This window comes from Oryctolagus cuniculus, chromosome 4 (assembly GCF_964237555.1).
Source record: "Oryctolagus cuniculus chromosome 4, mOryCun1.1, whole genome shotgun sequence".
NCBI classification, from domain to species: Eukaryota; Metazoa; Chordata; class Mammalia; order Lagomorpha; family Leporidae; genus Oryctolagus; species Oryctolagus cuniculus.
The window spans coordinates 141,302,971-141,315,901 of record NC_091435.1 but is presented as its reverse complement, the minus strand read 5'-3'; the positions used below and the strand labels follow the sequence as shown (position 1 = coordinate 141,315,901).

The 12,931-nt window shown below is 53.1% G+C and overlaps 1 protein-coding gene across 1 annotated transcript in view; it reads left to right on the top strand.

Moving 5' to 3' along the window:
• The window catches only part of CLSTN2 (calsyntenin 2), a 585,390-nt gene that overhangs the window by 468,040 nt on the left and 104,419 nt on the right, over positions 1–12,931 (top strand). Inside the window, exon 5 of the mRNA XM_002716578.5 lies at positions 60–209. Within this exon, the coding sequence (XP_002716624.3) occupies positions 60–209 (150 nt within the window). The remainder of the gene's footprint in view (positions 1–59; positions 210–12,931) is intronic.

Below are 12,931 nucleotides of genomic sequence, written 5' to 3'. Positions count from 1 at the left end.
GAAGAAGTCCCGTGTGGTTCACCTGACCTGAAATGATTGTGCATGTTCCTGTTCCTCAGGCAACATCAGGAACACCGAGAAGCTGAGCTACGACAAGCAACACCAGTATGAGATCCTGGTGACCGCCTACGACTGTGGACAGAAACCTGCTGCACAGGACACGCTGGTGCAGGTGGACGTGAAGCCAGTGTGCAAGCCTGGCTGGCAAGGTGGGCCTGGTGTTTATCAGTTCCATGTGTGAAGGTGGCTCAGCCCATTGGATGGAAGGTTCTAGGCTTACTCCCACATCATCACAACCAGGGGAATTTTCAAAGCACGGTCACTTTGCTGCAAGAAACAGAATGGCTTATTTATTCCCACAACTCTTACAATGTATTATCCTCATGTTACAGCCGAGAATGTCAGAAGCAGCTTAGCTTGTCTAACATCATGTGCCTGGTTGGTCCAGTGCTCCCTTCCCCAAATCTCATGACGTCTGTGATCCATAGAGTTTATCCCTATTGCTGAGAAATTGCGGTGAGGCCCTTCACTGTGTCTCAGGGTGCTGAGTCTAGCTGATGCATTTGCATTTTCTGAAGGTCATCATGCTCGTTGCCACCCAGCACACACAGGCAGAGAGGAGAGGCCCAACATCCAGCCTCTGGCTTAAGGAGTTTCTAAAATGCAAGGCCTTAGCTGACATCTCACAAGCAATGCAAGGCACCAAGAAAACGCAGTTTTAGCAGCTTGAACTCTTGTACCTGTTCTAAGTCATTTCCGTCCAGGCAGGAGGGGATGGCAGTATAGCGAAAGCAATCCATCATGTTCAGGAGCCGCAGCCTCCCCTGGCGCTCTCCATCAGCACGGTGCCCAGTCCCGCTGCAGCCAGCTTCTCCCAGAAGCTGTCTCTGAACAAAGCTCTTTCTCATGGCCAGAGCCTCCCCTGCCTTCCCAGGATCCCTAAATGACCTGCTCCCAAACTCCAGTGATGCTGCCATCGCTACCCAGTAACCCCTTCCATGTTCAGGAGCTTGGCTACCCCATCGTGCTTATGGCCTTGCCCAGCTTTGCACAGGCAGACCTCATAGTCCCAGGCTCTGCTGCCACCTGCCTTTCAGGTGGCCAAGACACTTTGTGCTGCGACTGTGGTTTCCCAGTTTCTGACTTTTTCACCCGGATTGGGCTTGTCTTCCCAGATGGATATGGGCTACCTGAGGACAGGACCACGCTTCTGGCAGCCACTGCCACTGAACTTCCCTGTGCCACCAAAGCATCAAAGAAAATCTTGCTCACTAGCATCACTCCCCAGTGGGCAGAGTGGGGCTTGTCAGGGGTTCAGGTGACAGCAAGGGGACGAACAGAGGCTTGGCATCCAGGACATGTGTCTGGCTCCTGTATGGCATCCAGGATGCTAGGCTCGTGTGTCTGCCTTCTGTACGACTTTTGCTTTCTCTGCTGTGTTCTGAGCTTGTAGTTCTGCAGGGAGCAGGAGGGAGCATTCCCATTGTCCCTTGGCTGGGGAGGAAGACGTGCTTCAAAACAAACCAGGCTTGTGTGAGTTGAAGGGAGAGTCACAGCACAAGCTTAGAGAACTCGCGGTGGGCTTACAGGTGTCTCCAGTGCACAGAGATGAAAGATCACCCCGGGCACCAGAAAGAGGTGCATCTGCATCAGGCCACTCACTGGCCAGAGCTCCTCTCCTGCCTCCCATGCCGTGCCTCTGGATTGCAGTCTTCTTAGGGTTTGATGCCCTCTGGCCAATTTGACAGAATTTTCTAGGCTTGGACCCCTGTGTGCTGTGAGGGCTAAGAGGAGCTGCGTTGGCTCGTGGGAGGCTAGTGTGCCTGGGAGGCCAAATTGATGGTGGCAATAGCAGCTGGAGATGGAACTGAGCCGTGGGGCCCCATTGACCCCACCCTAGGGGGGCCTGACCTGTCCCCTGGAGGATCATTCGTAATGTAGTTTTGATATAGGGGATCTTTGTTTAGTTTTTCTTTCATGTTGTGTTACTGGGAGATATGCACCCTTGTTTATGCTTTGCTTTATTGTTTGTACTTTGTAATCCCTTGGGGCATCTCTTGCTTTGTTTCCAGCTGAAAACATTGCCACAACGCTTGCTGGTCCATTTTCCCTCTGAGTATTGCAAGTCTGACTTTACATTCATTGCCTGTTCCTTCCGGTCCAGACCTGAAGTCCAGAACTTCACTGTCCCTTCACCAACGTCACTGCCCTCTGCAGACAGCCGCCAGGGACTTCCCTGGTGACCCTTGCCCATTGCTTCCCAGGCCATGCAGCCATTCTGGATCTGAGACTTGCAGATTGCAGAATGAGCTCTGTAGCACCCCCCAGAAGCCCCCACTTCCACATACTTGCCTCACCCCTGAGCGTGACTGCTGGGCAGCTAAGACACCTGGCCCCGCAGCAGGTCACCCAATAGCAGGGAGTTTCCCCAGTGGGCCCAGCCACCTGCCGTTCCTTTTACCTTCCCATTAAGGTGTGTCCTGCTTCAAAGAGCTCAAAAGGGAAATGCAGCCACATAACTGAACCATTTCCTCCCTGGTCTTGGAGTAATTCTCCAGGTGCATCCAGTTGTCTCTCACATTCCCTCCAGCTGGGCCTCTGGCCAGAAGGCAGGGCCAGGTGCTCTAGAGGGTGCCTCTCACCCTTGAATGTGCACGGAGTCCCCCAGGGACTTGGGTAAAATGCAGATTCCAAGAGGTCTGGGCTGGACCTGGGTGCCCCTGGGCCACAAGCTCCATGTTGAGTGAGGAGGTCACACAGAATTACTTACTCAATTCTTGCAGTGTGCCAAACACTTCTGTGTTGGGAAGACAGCAGGATGAAAGCTGTTGCTTGAGATTACTGCTCCTGGAGTTATTTGCATTGTAAGAGACAACTGAAGCTGACATGCCCTCACACGGTGGGAAAGATTCTTGGAGCGACTGCTCCCTTTTGCTAAAGGCCCAGTGCAGGCTAAAGGTTGTGGGTATGGAGATAGATGTAGCAATGCCAAGAGCATAAGCTATGGTAGAGGGAATTATGGTGACACAAAGCCACCCCTTAACATGCATGAGGCAGCAATCTTGGGACAGATGCCCTTGGACCAAATCTAGAAATATAGCAGGCTTCAGTGTGTTGAAGAAACGTGATCTAGAATGGGAAACTGGTGTTAGGAAGGTGGGAGGGAGCCTGATGTGGCCAGGTGCTGGTGGGGTAGGGGAGGGGGTGGCAGGGAGAGACTGGGCTGGTGGAGAGGGACCGCATGATGGAGGGGCAGACCTCCTGTGTTATCCTGAGGGCAGGGGGGAGCACCAGAGAACTCCATGCCTAGTGCAATGAGGGAGGGTCTTAGGGAAGGAGGGCTGCACAGCCAATCACCTGTAGGGCAGCTGGTTGCAGTGACTGGGGACAGAAAGGCCAGGGGAAAGGGTGGGTATTCCTGAGTGCACTTGTAAGTGGACCACATCATGCAAAGGATCTTTAGACCTATATGATTTATTCCAAAATTAAAGTACTGGGCCACAAAGGAGGTTAGAGTTGCAGGCAAATCTTGTGAGAGTTACAGGCGAGAGGACAAAGTTGGCAGTCAGGCGTGTGGGGCAGAAGAGGTTCCTGCTAAGGCTGGTCAAGTGCATGTCCCCATCCCTGCTGTGGCCGCCCACCTGCCACCACTCTGCAAAAGGAGCAAAAGGCTCAGGCCCCAGAGGTCAACTGACTTCACCATGCCCCTTCCAAAAGTCAGATCAATTATCGATCAGGTACACTGAACAGCTGACTTAGGTCTTATTCTGTGAAAGGCATTGATTTCCAATCGTAGGGGAACCAGCCCAGGAAGGAGCTCGGGTTTGCTTAGCAAAACAGTCATGCAGGGCTCAGATTCCATCAGGTGACGATGTCACCCCACAGCAGGCTGTTGCCCAAGGCACTGCCAGACAGAGGGAGGAGAGCAGGGCTCCGTGGTCTCAGTTCTGCCTTCTCGGTGCTGCCGGGTGTCTGAGATCCCACCGTGTCAGCGCCAGCCTTGGAATCTAGCAGCCAACCCCCCTTAAATGGCAGATAGATACCTCTCGCACAAGTCTTGTGTTAAGTGAGCAGTCACCAAAGCGCAACCTGCAGGCAAACCGAGTCCACCACTATCACTGTGAGTTTAAAAATACTTTTTAACATTTTAAATGGTTGCAAAAGGGAAGAAAAGTATTTTATAGCATATGCAAACCATAGGAAAAATAGGCTGCAGTGCCCATCAATAAGGTTTTATTGGAACACAGCCATGCTCATTCATTTCTCCACAGCCTACAGCAGCCCTACAACAGCAGAGCTGAGACTGCATGGAGACCATCAGCCCCGAGGGTCTGATGTTTACCACCCAGGCTCTGCTAGAAAAGGCGTTCTGAGCCCTGCGGGAAGTTCTTGCCGCCTGTTGACACTGCAGCAGGAAGTAGTTTCTGAGATGACCTGGCACAGCTGGAAAGTACGGGACATCAGATGGATATGTTGAGACAGAGGCCCAGGAGCCTTGAAGGCCAAGGAGCCATTCATGGCATAGAGGCTGGGAGCCTGCTCTACAGGGATGAGAGAGATTGAGTGAGGGCCTCCGACTCACAACTGATAAGTGGCCCACGTGGAATTGGATTTCTATCTGTCCACCCCAGAGGGCATTGCTGGTCAGAGCCAAGCAGGAGATGGGAAAGGAGGCTGGGAATCTGCACAGGGGCAGCGTAGAAGGGAGGCAGGATCTGAGTGTCCTCATGCCATCTATTTTGTAAAAATAGATCGATCTATCTATCTATCTGAAACACAGAGTGACAGAGAGAGAGAGAGATCTTCCCTCTGCTGATTCACTCCCCAAATGCCAGCAATAACCAGGGCAAACCCAGGAGCCAGGAGCTCCATCCTGGTCACATGGGTGCACTTGGTCCATCTTCCATTGCTTTCCCCAAGCACATTAGCAGGAGCTGGAGTGCAAACCAGCACTCCATTATGGGATGCCAGTGTAGCAAGCCACAGCTCAACCCACTGCATCACAACACCAGCCCCTGGTTTCCTTGCCAAGTGACAAGACTTATCTAGAAAGGGTAGACACAGTCCACTGAAACAACAGCCACGTGGCACTCAGGACCTGGCCACGTGTCAGTGCTCTCTCCTCTCTCTGCCCACCCACTGCTTGAGCAAGCCTGCTGTAGCAAACTGTCTCCTCGAAATCACAACTCATTCCCAGTTGAGCCCACCCTTGTGGACTGTCCGTCTCTCAGAGGCTGTTCGTCTGGAGCTGAAGTTTTCGTTGGTTGCCTGATTGGCTGGAGAAGCATGAGGTGGGCCTAGGACTTGGGTGCCCAGGGCCAAGGGTAGTTCCTCGTGCAAGAGCAAGAAGACTCCACTTTTTCCTTAAAGGGAATTTGTCATGAACTGTCACTCACCATCCACCTGTCTGTAAGCACAGGGCATGGCTGTCCCTGCAGTTTGTCCCCAGGGATCTCTCCTTTGATCTCCACCCATCCTCTATCCCTTCCTTTCCCTCTCTCTCCTCCCCTTCATTCCTCCTTTAGTTTCTTTTTTTAAGCTTTATTTATTTATTTGAAAGAGTTACACAAAGAGAGGAGTGGCAGAGAGAGAGTGAGAGATCCTCCATCTGATGGTTCACTCCCCAATTGCTACAACAGCCGGAACTGCACTGATCCAAAGCCAGGAGCTTCTTCTGGGTTTCCCAAGCGGGTGCAGGGGCTCAAGGACTTGGGCCATCCTCTACTGCTTTCCCAGGCCATAGCAGAGAGCTGGATCGGAAGTAGAGCAGCCAGGTCTTAAACCGGCGCCCACATGGGATGCCAGTGCTTCAGGCCAGGGCGTTAACCTGCTGCGCCACAGTGCCGGCTCCTTTCCTTTGGTTTCTTTACCCATTCTCCGTCCCTCAAGCATTATGCTCTGAGCCCCCACTGGGAAGGCAGTGGGGTCACAGCTGGGTGGAGGTAGGAGCCAAGTGTAAACCAGTGGAGGTGGAGCTGGACGTGGGATGAGACTCAACCGTAGTTCTGCAGCCATGTGGCCAGAGGCTTTGCTTACACTTTGTCTCTGGCTGAACTTTAGTTTCCTCAACTGTAAGGGAAGAATCATCAAAGTCTTTGGCCAAATTCTTTCTCGGGGTCCTTAAGACCCAAAGAGGTTCTGGGGTTGAAGCTGTTTGCAACATTTAAAGCACTGATTAAACAATGCTATGATTAAAACTGGGAAAATAGGCCCTAAGGCCCTTATCTTGCAAAGGAACACCTGTAAGCCCAGGGAGTGGAGTGAGGTTGTGTGGCCAGGGCATCAGGTCCTCAAGACTGGGACCAGAGGAGGGGGGTAGAAACAGCGCAGTCCTAGGGAGGGGCGGGAACCCCGGTGTCTATGCAGCTCTGCTGTCACTCTGCAACTCTGGGGCAGTCACTCCCGGGTGGCCTCTGCTTTCCCAAGTGAAAGCAGGACCAGGGAGCCTTCCAGAGAGGATTCCATGAAGCTGCATGGGGCTCCTTGCAGAGAACCACACATGGGGGCGTGCAGAGGACAGCAGGTCTTCACAGTCCCCTTGGTTCTAATGCACATGTCAGAAAGGAGCACTTCCCCCCAGTAGTTGGCACAGCCATGGTGGGGCCCTGAGCGCCACTGCCTGCAGCCTTGTGACCCCAGGGCCTGCTCAGTGTTTGCTCAGAGCTGCCAGGCGGGCAGGCGACTCCAGGCTGCAGGCCTCGTGGGACGTTCCTCCGTGAATAACAACCTGTTTTGATGTTTCTGACATAGCTAATCATTAAGGTGCGACAAATGGTTGAGTACGGGATGCTGATTTACCTACTCAGTATCGTCTAAGTGTGCTTACAGGCTGCTGGGTAAAAGTGCCTGCGCTCAAGCCCACTTCTGCCTGACTCCCCTGAGCCTGAGCCTGCACCTGCAGCGCCGTGAGCCTGGGGTGTGTCTGGGTTCAACAGTCTCAGCCCTAAGCAGGGAGGGGTGTGGGCAGAATGCACTCTCCCTAAATAATCCTCAGTATAACCCAGTGATCATACCACCACCAGCAGCAGCAGTAATAATTAGTAGCATGACCTGCACCTTCCCCAAGTCCTAGTCAAGGATGCTGCAGGCCTGCTCTCATGTACTTTTCACCCCCACCACATGAAAAGCTGATATTTTTCCCACCTTCCAGTTGAGGACAGAGGCCAGGACCCTGGGGACACAACTGGTGCACACCCGTGTTCCTTGTGTCTGCAGACACAGAGCCCTGCCCAAATCCATGGCTGACAGTGCATCTGGAAGCAAGAGACCACCTCTTCCTTTTGAGGCCCTTGGAGGGGCACAGTTAGGGGGCAGCTGCAGTTAGAGTCCCTGTGTGGGAGAGAAACCACGTGACTGGACAGCAGGGCAACCTGGAGCGAGGACCCGGGCTCGTGGGATGGGGGGCCGGGGAGGCCCCCACTGGCATCTGCCTTTCAGCCTTCTGAGGCCACAAAGAGGAGGACAGGCTTGCCCAGGAACACGTAGATGCTGGGAGGGGGCAGGCAGGCCTGGAGCTGGCCCGGCCCCCCCACCCCAGTCAGCCCACTGGCTCTTCCACTGTGGGAAGATGGGATACCTCCCTGCAGGTTGGCAGCAGAGTGTGGCTTCAGGGTGCTATGCTGTGAAGTCAGAAAGCCCAGGCGCCACCACAGCCCCCCTCAGGGGCAGTGGACAGGTCACTTCCCCTCTCTGGACCCTCAGGTGTGGCATCTGCCCTGGGAGCTCATCAAAGCAGTCCTCCCCAAGGCTGTCACGAGACAGGGCTGTGCCTAGGCGGCAGGTAGCAGCCTGCCCAATCACTGCTCACAGGGAGGGATAACTGAGGACCAGACCGAACAGAAGCCACCCCAAGGTGGATGTAGGAGTCCGGCCAGGCTGTCCATGCCCTCTACTTGCCTGGTGGCCTCCGGCTGATCCCCGCGTGGGTTGAACTCAAGTGGCAGAGGCCCAGAGGGGCTTCCTCCCTGCTCTCTGCACCCCCAAGGTCACCGCTGTCACCCTCGGTTCCCATGCAGACTCAGGCGCTCATGGAGCTTGCAGCCCCAGCCTGCCGCCCTCCTCCCCTTGCCACCATTGTTCTCATCTCTGAAACGGGCAAAACAGTGCCCCCATCTCCCCCACACTTCCATCACCTTGGGAGGTGGAAGGACAGTGTGGACGTAACGAGTTGGCTGTAGTCTGCCCAGGAGCCCTGGATTCACACAGTGGAGTGGAGTGTGACTTGTAATCAGCCAACTCAGGAGCCACCCGAACCACACAGGTCTGGCCCAACTAAGTCAAGGCCAGGCCCACCTTCGAAGCCCTCAAAGCTTCCACTCAACCCAAAATTCTGCCCCAGGGCCGACCCTGTGCCAGGCCAGCGGTGAGACCCTGGGGACCATGAATGGGTGTGGTGGGGCCAGGACAGGCAAGTGAGCAGGTGAGTGTGGTGCAGGCAGTGAGCACAGTGGCCAGGCAAGCCAGGGGCTGGTAGAGCAGAGCACAGGGCTGCCTGACCATGCTCTGCTGGCCAGGGGAGGTGCCCAGGGAAAAGAAAGGCTTCCCAGAGGAGGAGGCACCTGCACCCAGACCTGCCAGGTGCCTGTCAGGGTCGGTGAAGGGGGCAGCAGGGCAGGCAGGAATGTCCCCAGAATCCCCAGGAGAGCATGGGGCTAACTTGCTGCACCTGCTGGGACTTTGACATCTTCCCTTGCTGTATGATCAAGTGGAGGCAGGAGTCTGGGTTGCCAAGGAGAGTTTTGGAGGCAGTTGAGTGACAAGGTTGATGGGCACGTGAGTGTTGTTCTCTTAGTTTTCCTTAGAGATGTGGTGAGATTTCTGATGTGGACAGTGGATGACACAGACGGAAAGACTGGGATGGAGGAGCAGAGATCATAACCAAAGCTCACCTGGTCCAAATGGGCAAGGCGGACCCCAGTGGTTAGGTCCTCCCCCCTGCTTTCCCATGGTGCCCAGCCCACCTTGGTCCCTGTGGCCTGGGCACCTCCAGAGCACCGGTATGGCCACTGGCATCCGCTGGGCAGGTCGGGCAGGACAAAACCTCACCATATGAGCAGCAGGAGTGGTCAATGAGCCCTGCACAGGTGTGGACACCTAGGAAGACCCTTGTCTACGGCCTTCAAGTACAAGTTCATTTTGAAGTAGACTTGCTTTCTAATAAAGGGGTGGTGGAATTCACTATTTAAAATAAACGTGTGGGGTTATCTGGTTAGTCTTTGCTGAAGCTGGGATGGCTGTGTCCCCCCTCCGCCTCCCCAATGCCAATATCTGCCTCTGGCCTGAGCCTCTGCATCCCCGGGTGACAGCAGCCAGCCTCCCAGGCAGAACCAGGCAGAGAGGGGCAGGGTGCAGCCACCTGCTGGGTGGTTTGGGTAGTGACAGCCTCACATGCACTGAACTTCCCTCCTGCAAGGGGTTCTGGATCCGCCCTTCTCCCAGGCTTCGGCCCAGCAACAAATGTGGACAATTTGTTGTCCCTGCTCAGCCTTCAAGGCGTCTGCTTTCCAAGCTCTGAGCCTCGTCACTGGTGCCAAAGAGCTCCATGTCGTGTGCGTGTGTGTGTGTGTGTGTGTGTATGCAGATGATGGAGAAGAGCTCATGTAGCCATCGGGGAAGAAGCTCCTGTCTGTCCAGGACAGGCAAGAAGGGTGCTTTTCGTTGAAGGCTTATGAGATCTGCATCCTGCAGAGAACTTCATGGGAGAACGTGGCATTGGGCTGCTCTGATTTTCTTATGCAGACATTTTAACTTGCAAAGTGATTTTTTAAAAAAGATTTATGTATTTATTTGAAAGGTGGAGTTACAGAAAGAGGGGGAAAGAGAGAGAGAAACTTCTGTTTGCAAAGTCAGGAGCTTCTTCCAAGTGTCTACATGGGTGACAGGGGCCCAGGCACTTGGACCATCTTCCACTGCTTTCCCAGGCTGTTTGCACGGAGCTGGATCAGAAGTGGAGCAGCCAGGACTCCAACTGGTGCCTATGTGGGATGCTGGTGTCACAAGCAGTGACTTAACCTGCTATACCACAGTGCCAACTCTCACAAAGTGTTTGATGCTAATTTGAAAAATAATAAAATAAGAATAACCACGAAAAAAGGTTCCCCATAATCCAATTCAAGCAGTAACATCGAAATTAGGATGCAGCTTTCTCCCTTCATAGTCATTTCAACTTTAGGCTGTTTCTGCACTTCGCTTTATGTGGTGTGCATTTCCCCGTGTCATAAAAGCTCACTGCTCCCGCGGGAGCTGCACAGCGTTCCCACACAGCCGTGCATGCACGGGTGCATCCCCGTGTCCTCGCAGTCAGGCAGGGCTGGGACCATTAGTCGTTAGCATGGCTCCATTTGTCTTTTGAATGTGTTGGTGAAGATCTTAGTACAGAAGTCTCTGCATTTGGGCTGACTTCCTTGCGAGTGTATTTACCAGGCCAAAGTCTGCGGGCATTCACCTGAAGTACCTTTCAGCAGACCCCTTTGTAATCAATCCCATGGGATGGCTGCCCGCCCGCCGAACACCCCTCCCACCTCACACACAAAGAGGCAAGGGGCGCCATTTATTTAGCGGGTTCTTCCTGAGGCTGTCGAGCACATTTACTGCAGAAATGAGAATTTGGTCCCAACTTCAGAATGTCGCTCAGGGAAATGGAAAGTCTAGCACTCTAGTACCTCCCACAGTGAACGTTCTTTAACTTAAAAAAAGACAAGCTTTGAAAGTGTGTACAACGGATAGGTAAAAGAGGTTCATGTAACTAGAGTGCAAAAAAGTAGACAGGAGCCCTCTTTTCAGAAAGGGGGGAGATATGTTCATGAAAAGCTCTATTCTTCCAGTGTAAATGCTCTTCGAAACCATAAGTCAGAATTCTTAAACAGCAGCTGCTCCATCTTACACCCGCAATGCATCTGTCGCAAGGGAAGACAAGTGCCTAGAAAAATGCTCGTGTTTACTGGACGTGAGAGAGAAAGCCTCCTGCTTGGCTGACTTCATGATTCTTTTCCCTGGGGAGAAGTAGCTTTCCGACGGGCCACTCCGCGCCGCCTGGTCTCTGCAGCTTTCCAGTATCCGTCCTGCGGGGCGGGTTTCTCTCTGGGAGCTGAGCAGCACACGAGCCGGGGGTGTTCAGGGATGAAGTTGTTGGGGCCCCTGATTTCTGAATACCAGACAGTTCACCTTGACTTTGGATGCTGATTCATCTGTCTGCTGGGCTGCAAGCCTCCGTCCTGAAGGCTGAACCTCACCACCATGACAAAGTCTGAGGATAAATTTCTGGTTGTTTCATTTGACATCTATTGAGAAGGTCTAAGAGGACTAAACGGCTGGAAATACGTGAGCATCTCCAAGACTGGAGCTATGTTGTGTTTTTATAAAAGAAGTATTTATTTATTTGAAAGGGAAAGCAAGGAGAGAGAGGAAGAGACACACACAGAGAGAGATTTTTCATCTACTAGCTATCTCCACAAATGACTACAGCTGCCAGGGCTGGGCCAGGCTGAAGCCAGGAGCCCACAGCTCCATCCTGGTCTCCCACAGGAGTGGCAGGGGCCCAGGAACTTAGGCCATCTTCTGCTTATTTCCCAAGTGCATTAGCAGGGAGCTGGATGAGAAGCAGAGCAGCTGGGACTCGAACCAGTGCTCCAATATTGGACGCTAGCATCGAAAGCAGCTGCTTAACCTGCTGTGCCACAACATCGGGCCCTATTGGAGCCCTTCCAAAAAGTAATTTAAATATACATGCTCACTCACAGGCATTCAAACTCAGGCTGGGGTGTATGTGTGCACACACATAGCAACACACACACACACACACACAGCAGCCGTGTCTTGGATCCCAGCAGCCTGTCATTTGGTGCCTGGCAGCAGGAAGCAGGGGGAAGAGTTGACAGCTGGCCCAAGTGCACTAACCCTTGCCAGCTGGAATAAGGACTCCCTGGGTTCTAGAGAATTGCCTTCCTCTGCCTTCAGCGGCAAGCACTGTGTGTATGTTCCCATGCTTATAAAGTGACCATCGTCATGTCACAGATATTTATGGAGTACCCATCATATGCAAAGCACAGCACGGCGAAATACCAGGGGACTTCAAAAAGCTCCTAGAAAATAGAATTCAGAGGTAAGTTTATTTTGGTGTGGAAATATTTGAAATCCATGTACAGGTTTTTCCTAATATGCCTTTCCCATGAACTTTTCGAAGACCTTTCACATGAATGGATTCCACACTTTCTGCACTGAAATAAACTCAGCTTTCAAATCCATTTTCCATGAACTTGTTGAGGGGCTCCCAGGTGAGGCATGCTACAGAGCCAGAAGTAAAGATTTCTAGGCAGGGTGGAGATGAGGCTCAGGAGACCTCCCTTCCACACCTGTGGGGCAAGACCCGGAGGAAGAGAAGGCGCAGCCCCAGGAAGACAGGGACCTAACCTGCAGGTGCAGGGAACAGCAGAGCACCAGTCTGAGGCTTAGCCAAGGATGCGGCTCGGAGATGCGTCCCCCCACCCCTCCCTTTGCGGTTAATTGTCTCTTTGCAGCAGGAATTAAAAGGTAATAAAACGCTCTGGTGAAAGTAAAATATAGTGAATGGGAAAGGGTCAGTAATAAAGGAAGGTAGGGGATTCCGATATTTGTAATTGAGTTCAGAGAGTTTGTGTTGTTTCTTGGTAAATGGAGCCTGCGGGTAATTGTTTTTAATTGGAGAAGAGAAAGCCACATAATTTAGTGCCCCCAAGCATACGTACTTATTATGTGTCAGGCACGGGCACCATGGGGGGCATTCTGCATCGCGTGGGACCCACACACACAGCTGTGAAGAGCGGTGGAGAAGGAAGCAGCTTGCCCGCAGTGGCTGAGGCCATGAGGCTGAGCCGGGGCTCACACCCAGGCTTGCCGACAGGGCCCCAGCTCCTGGTGGTTATGCGATGGGGCCTCCCCGTGGGGCATCTCTATA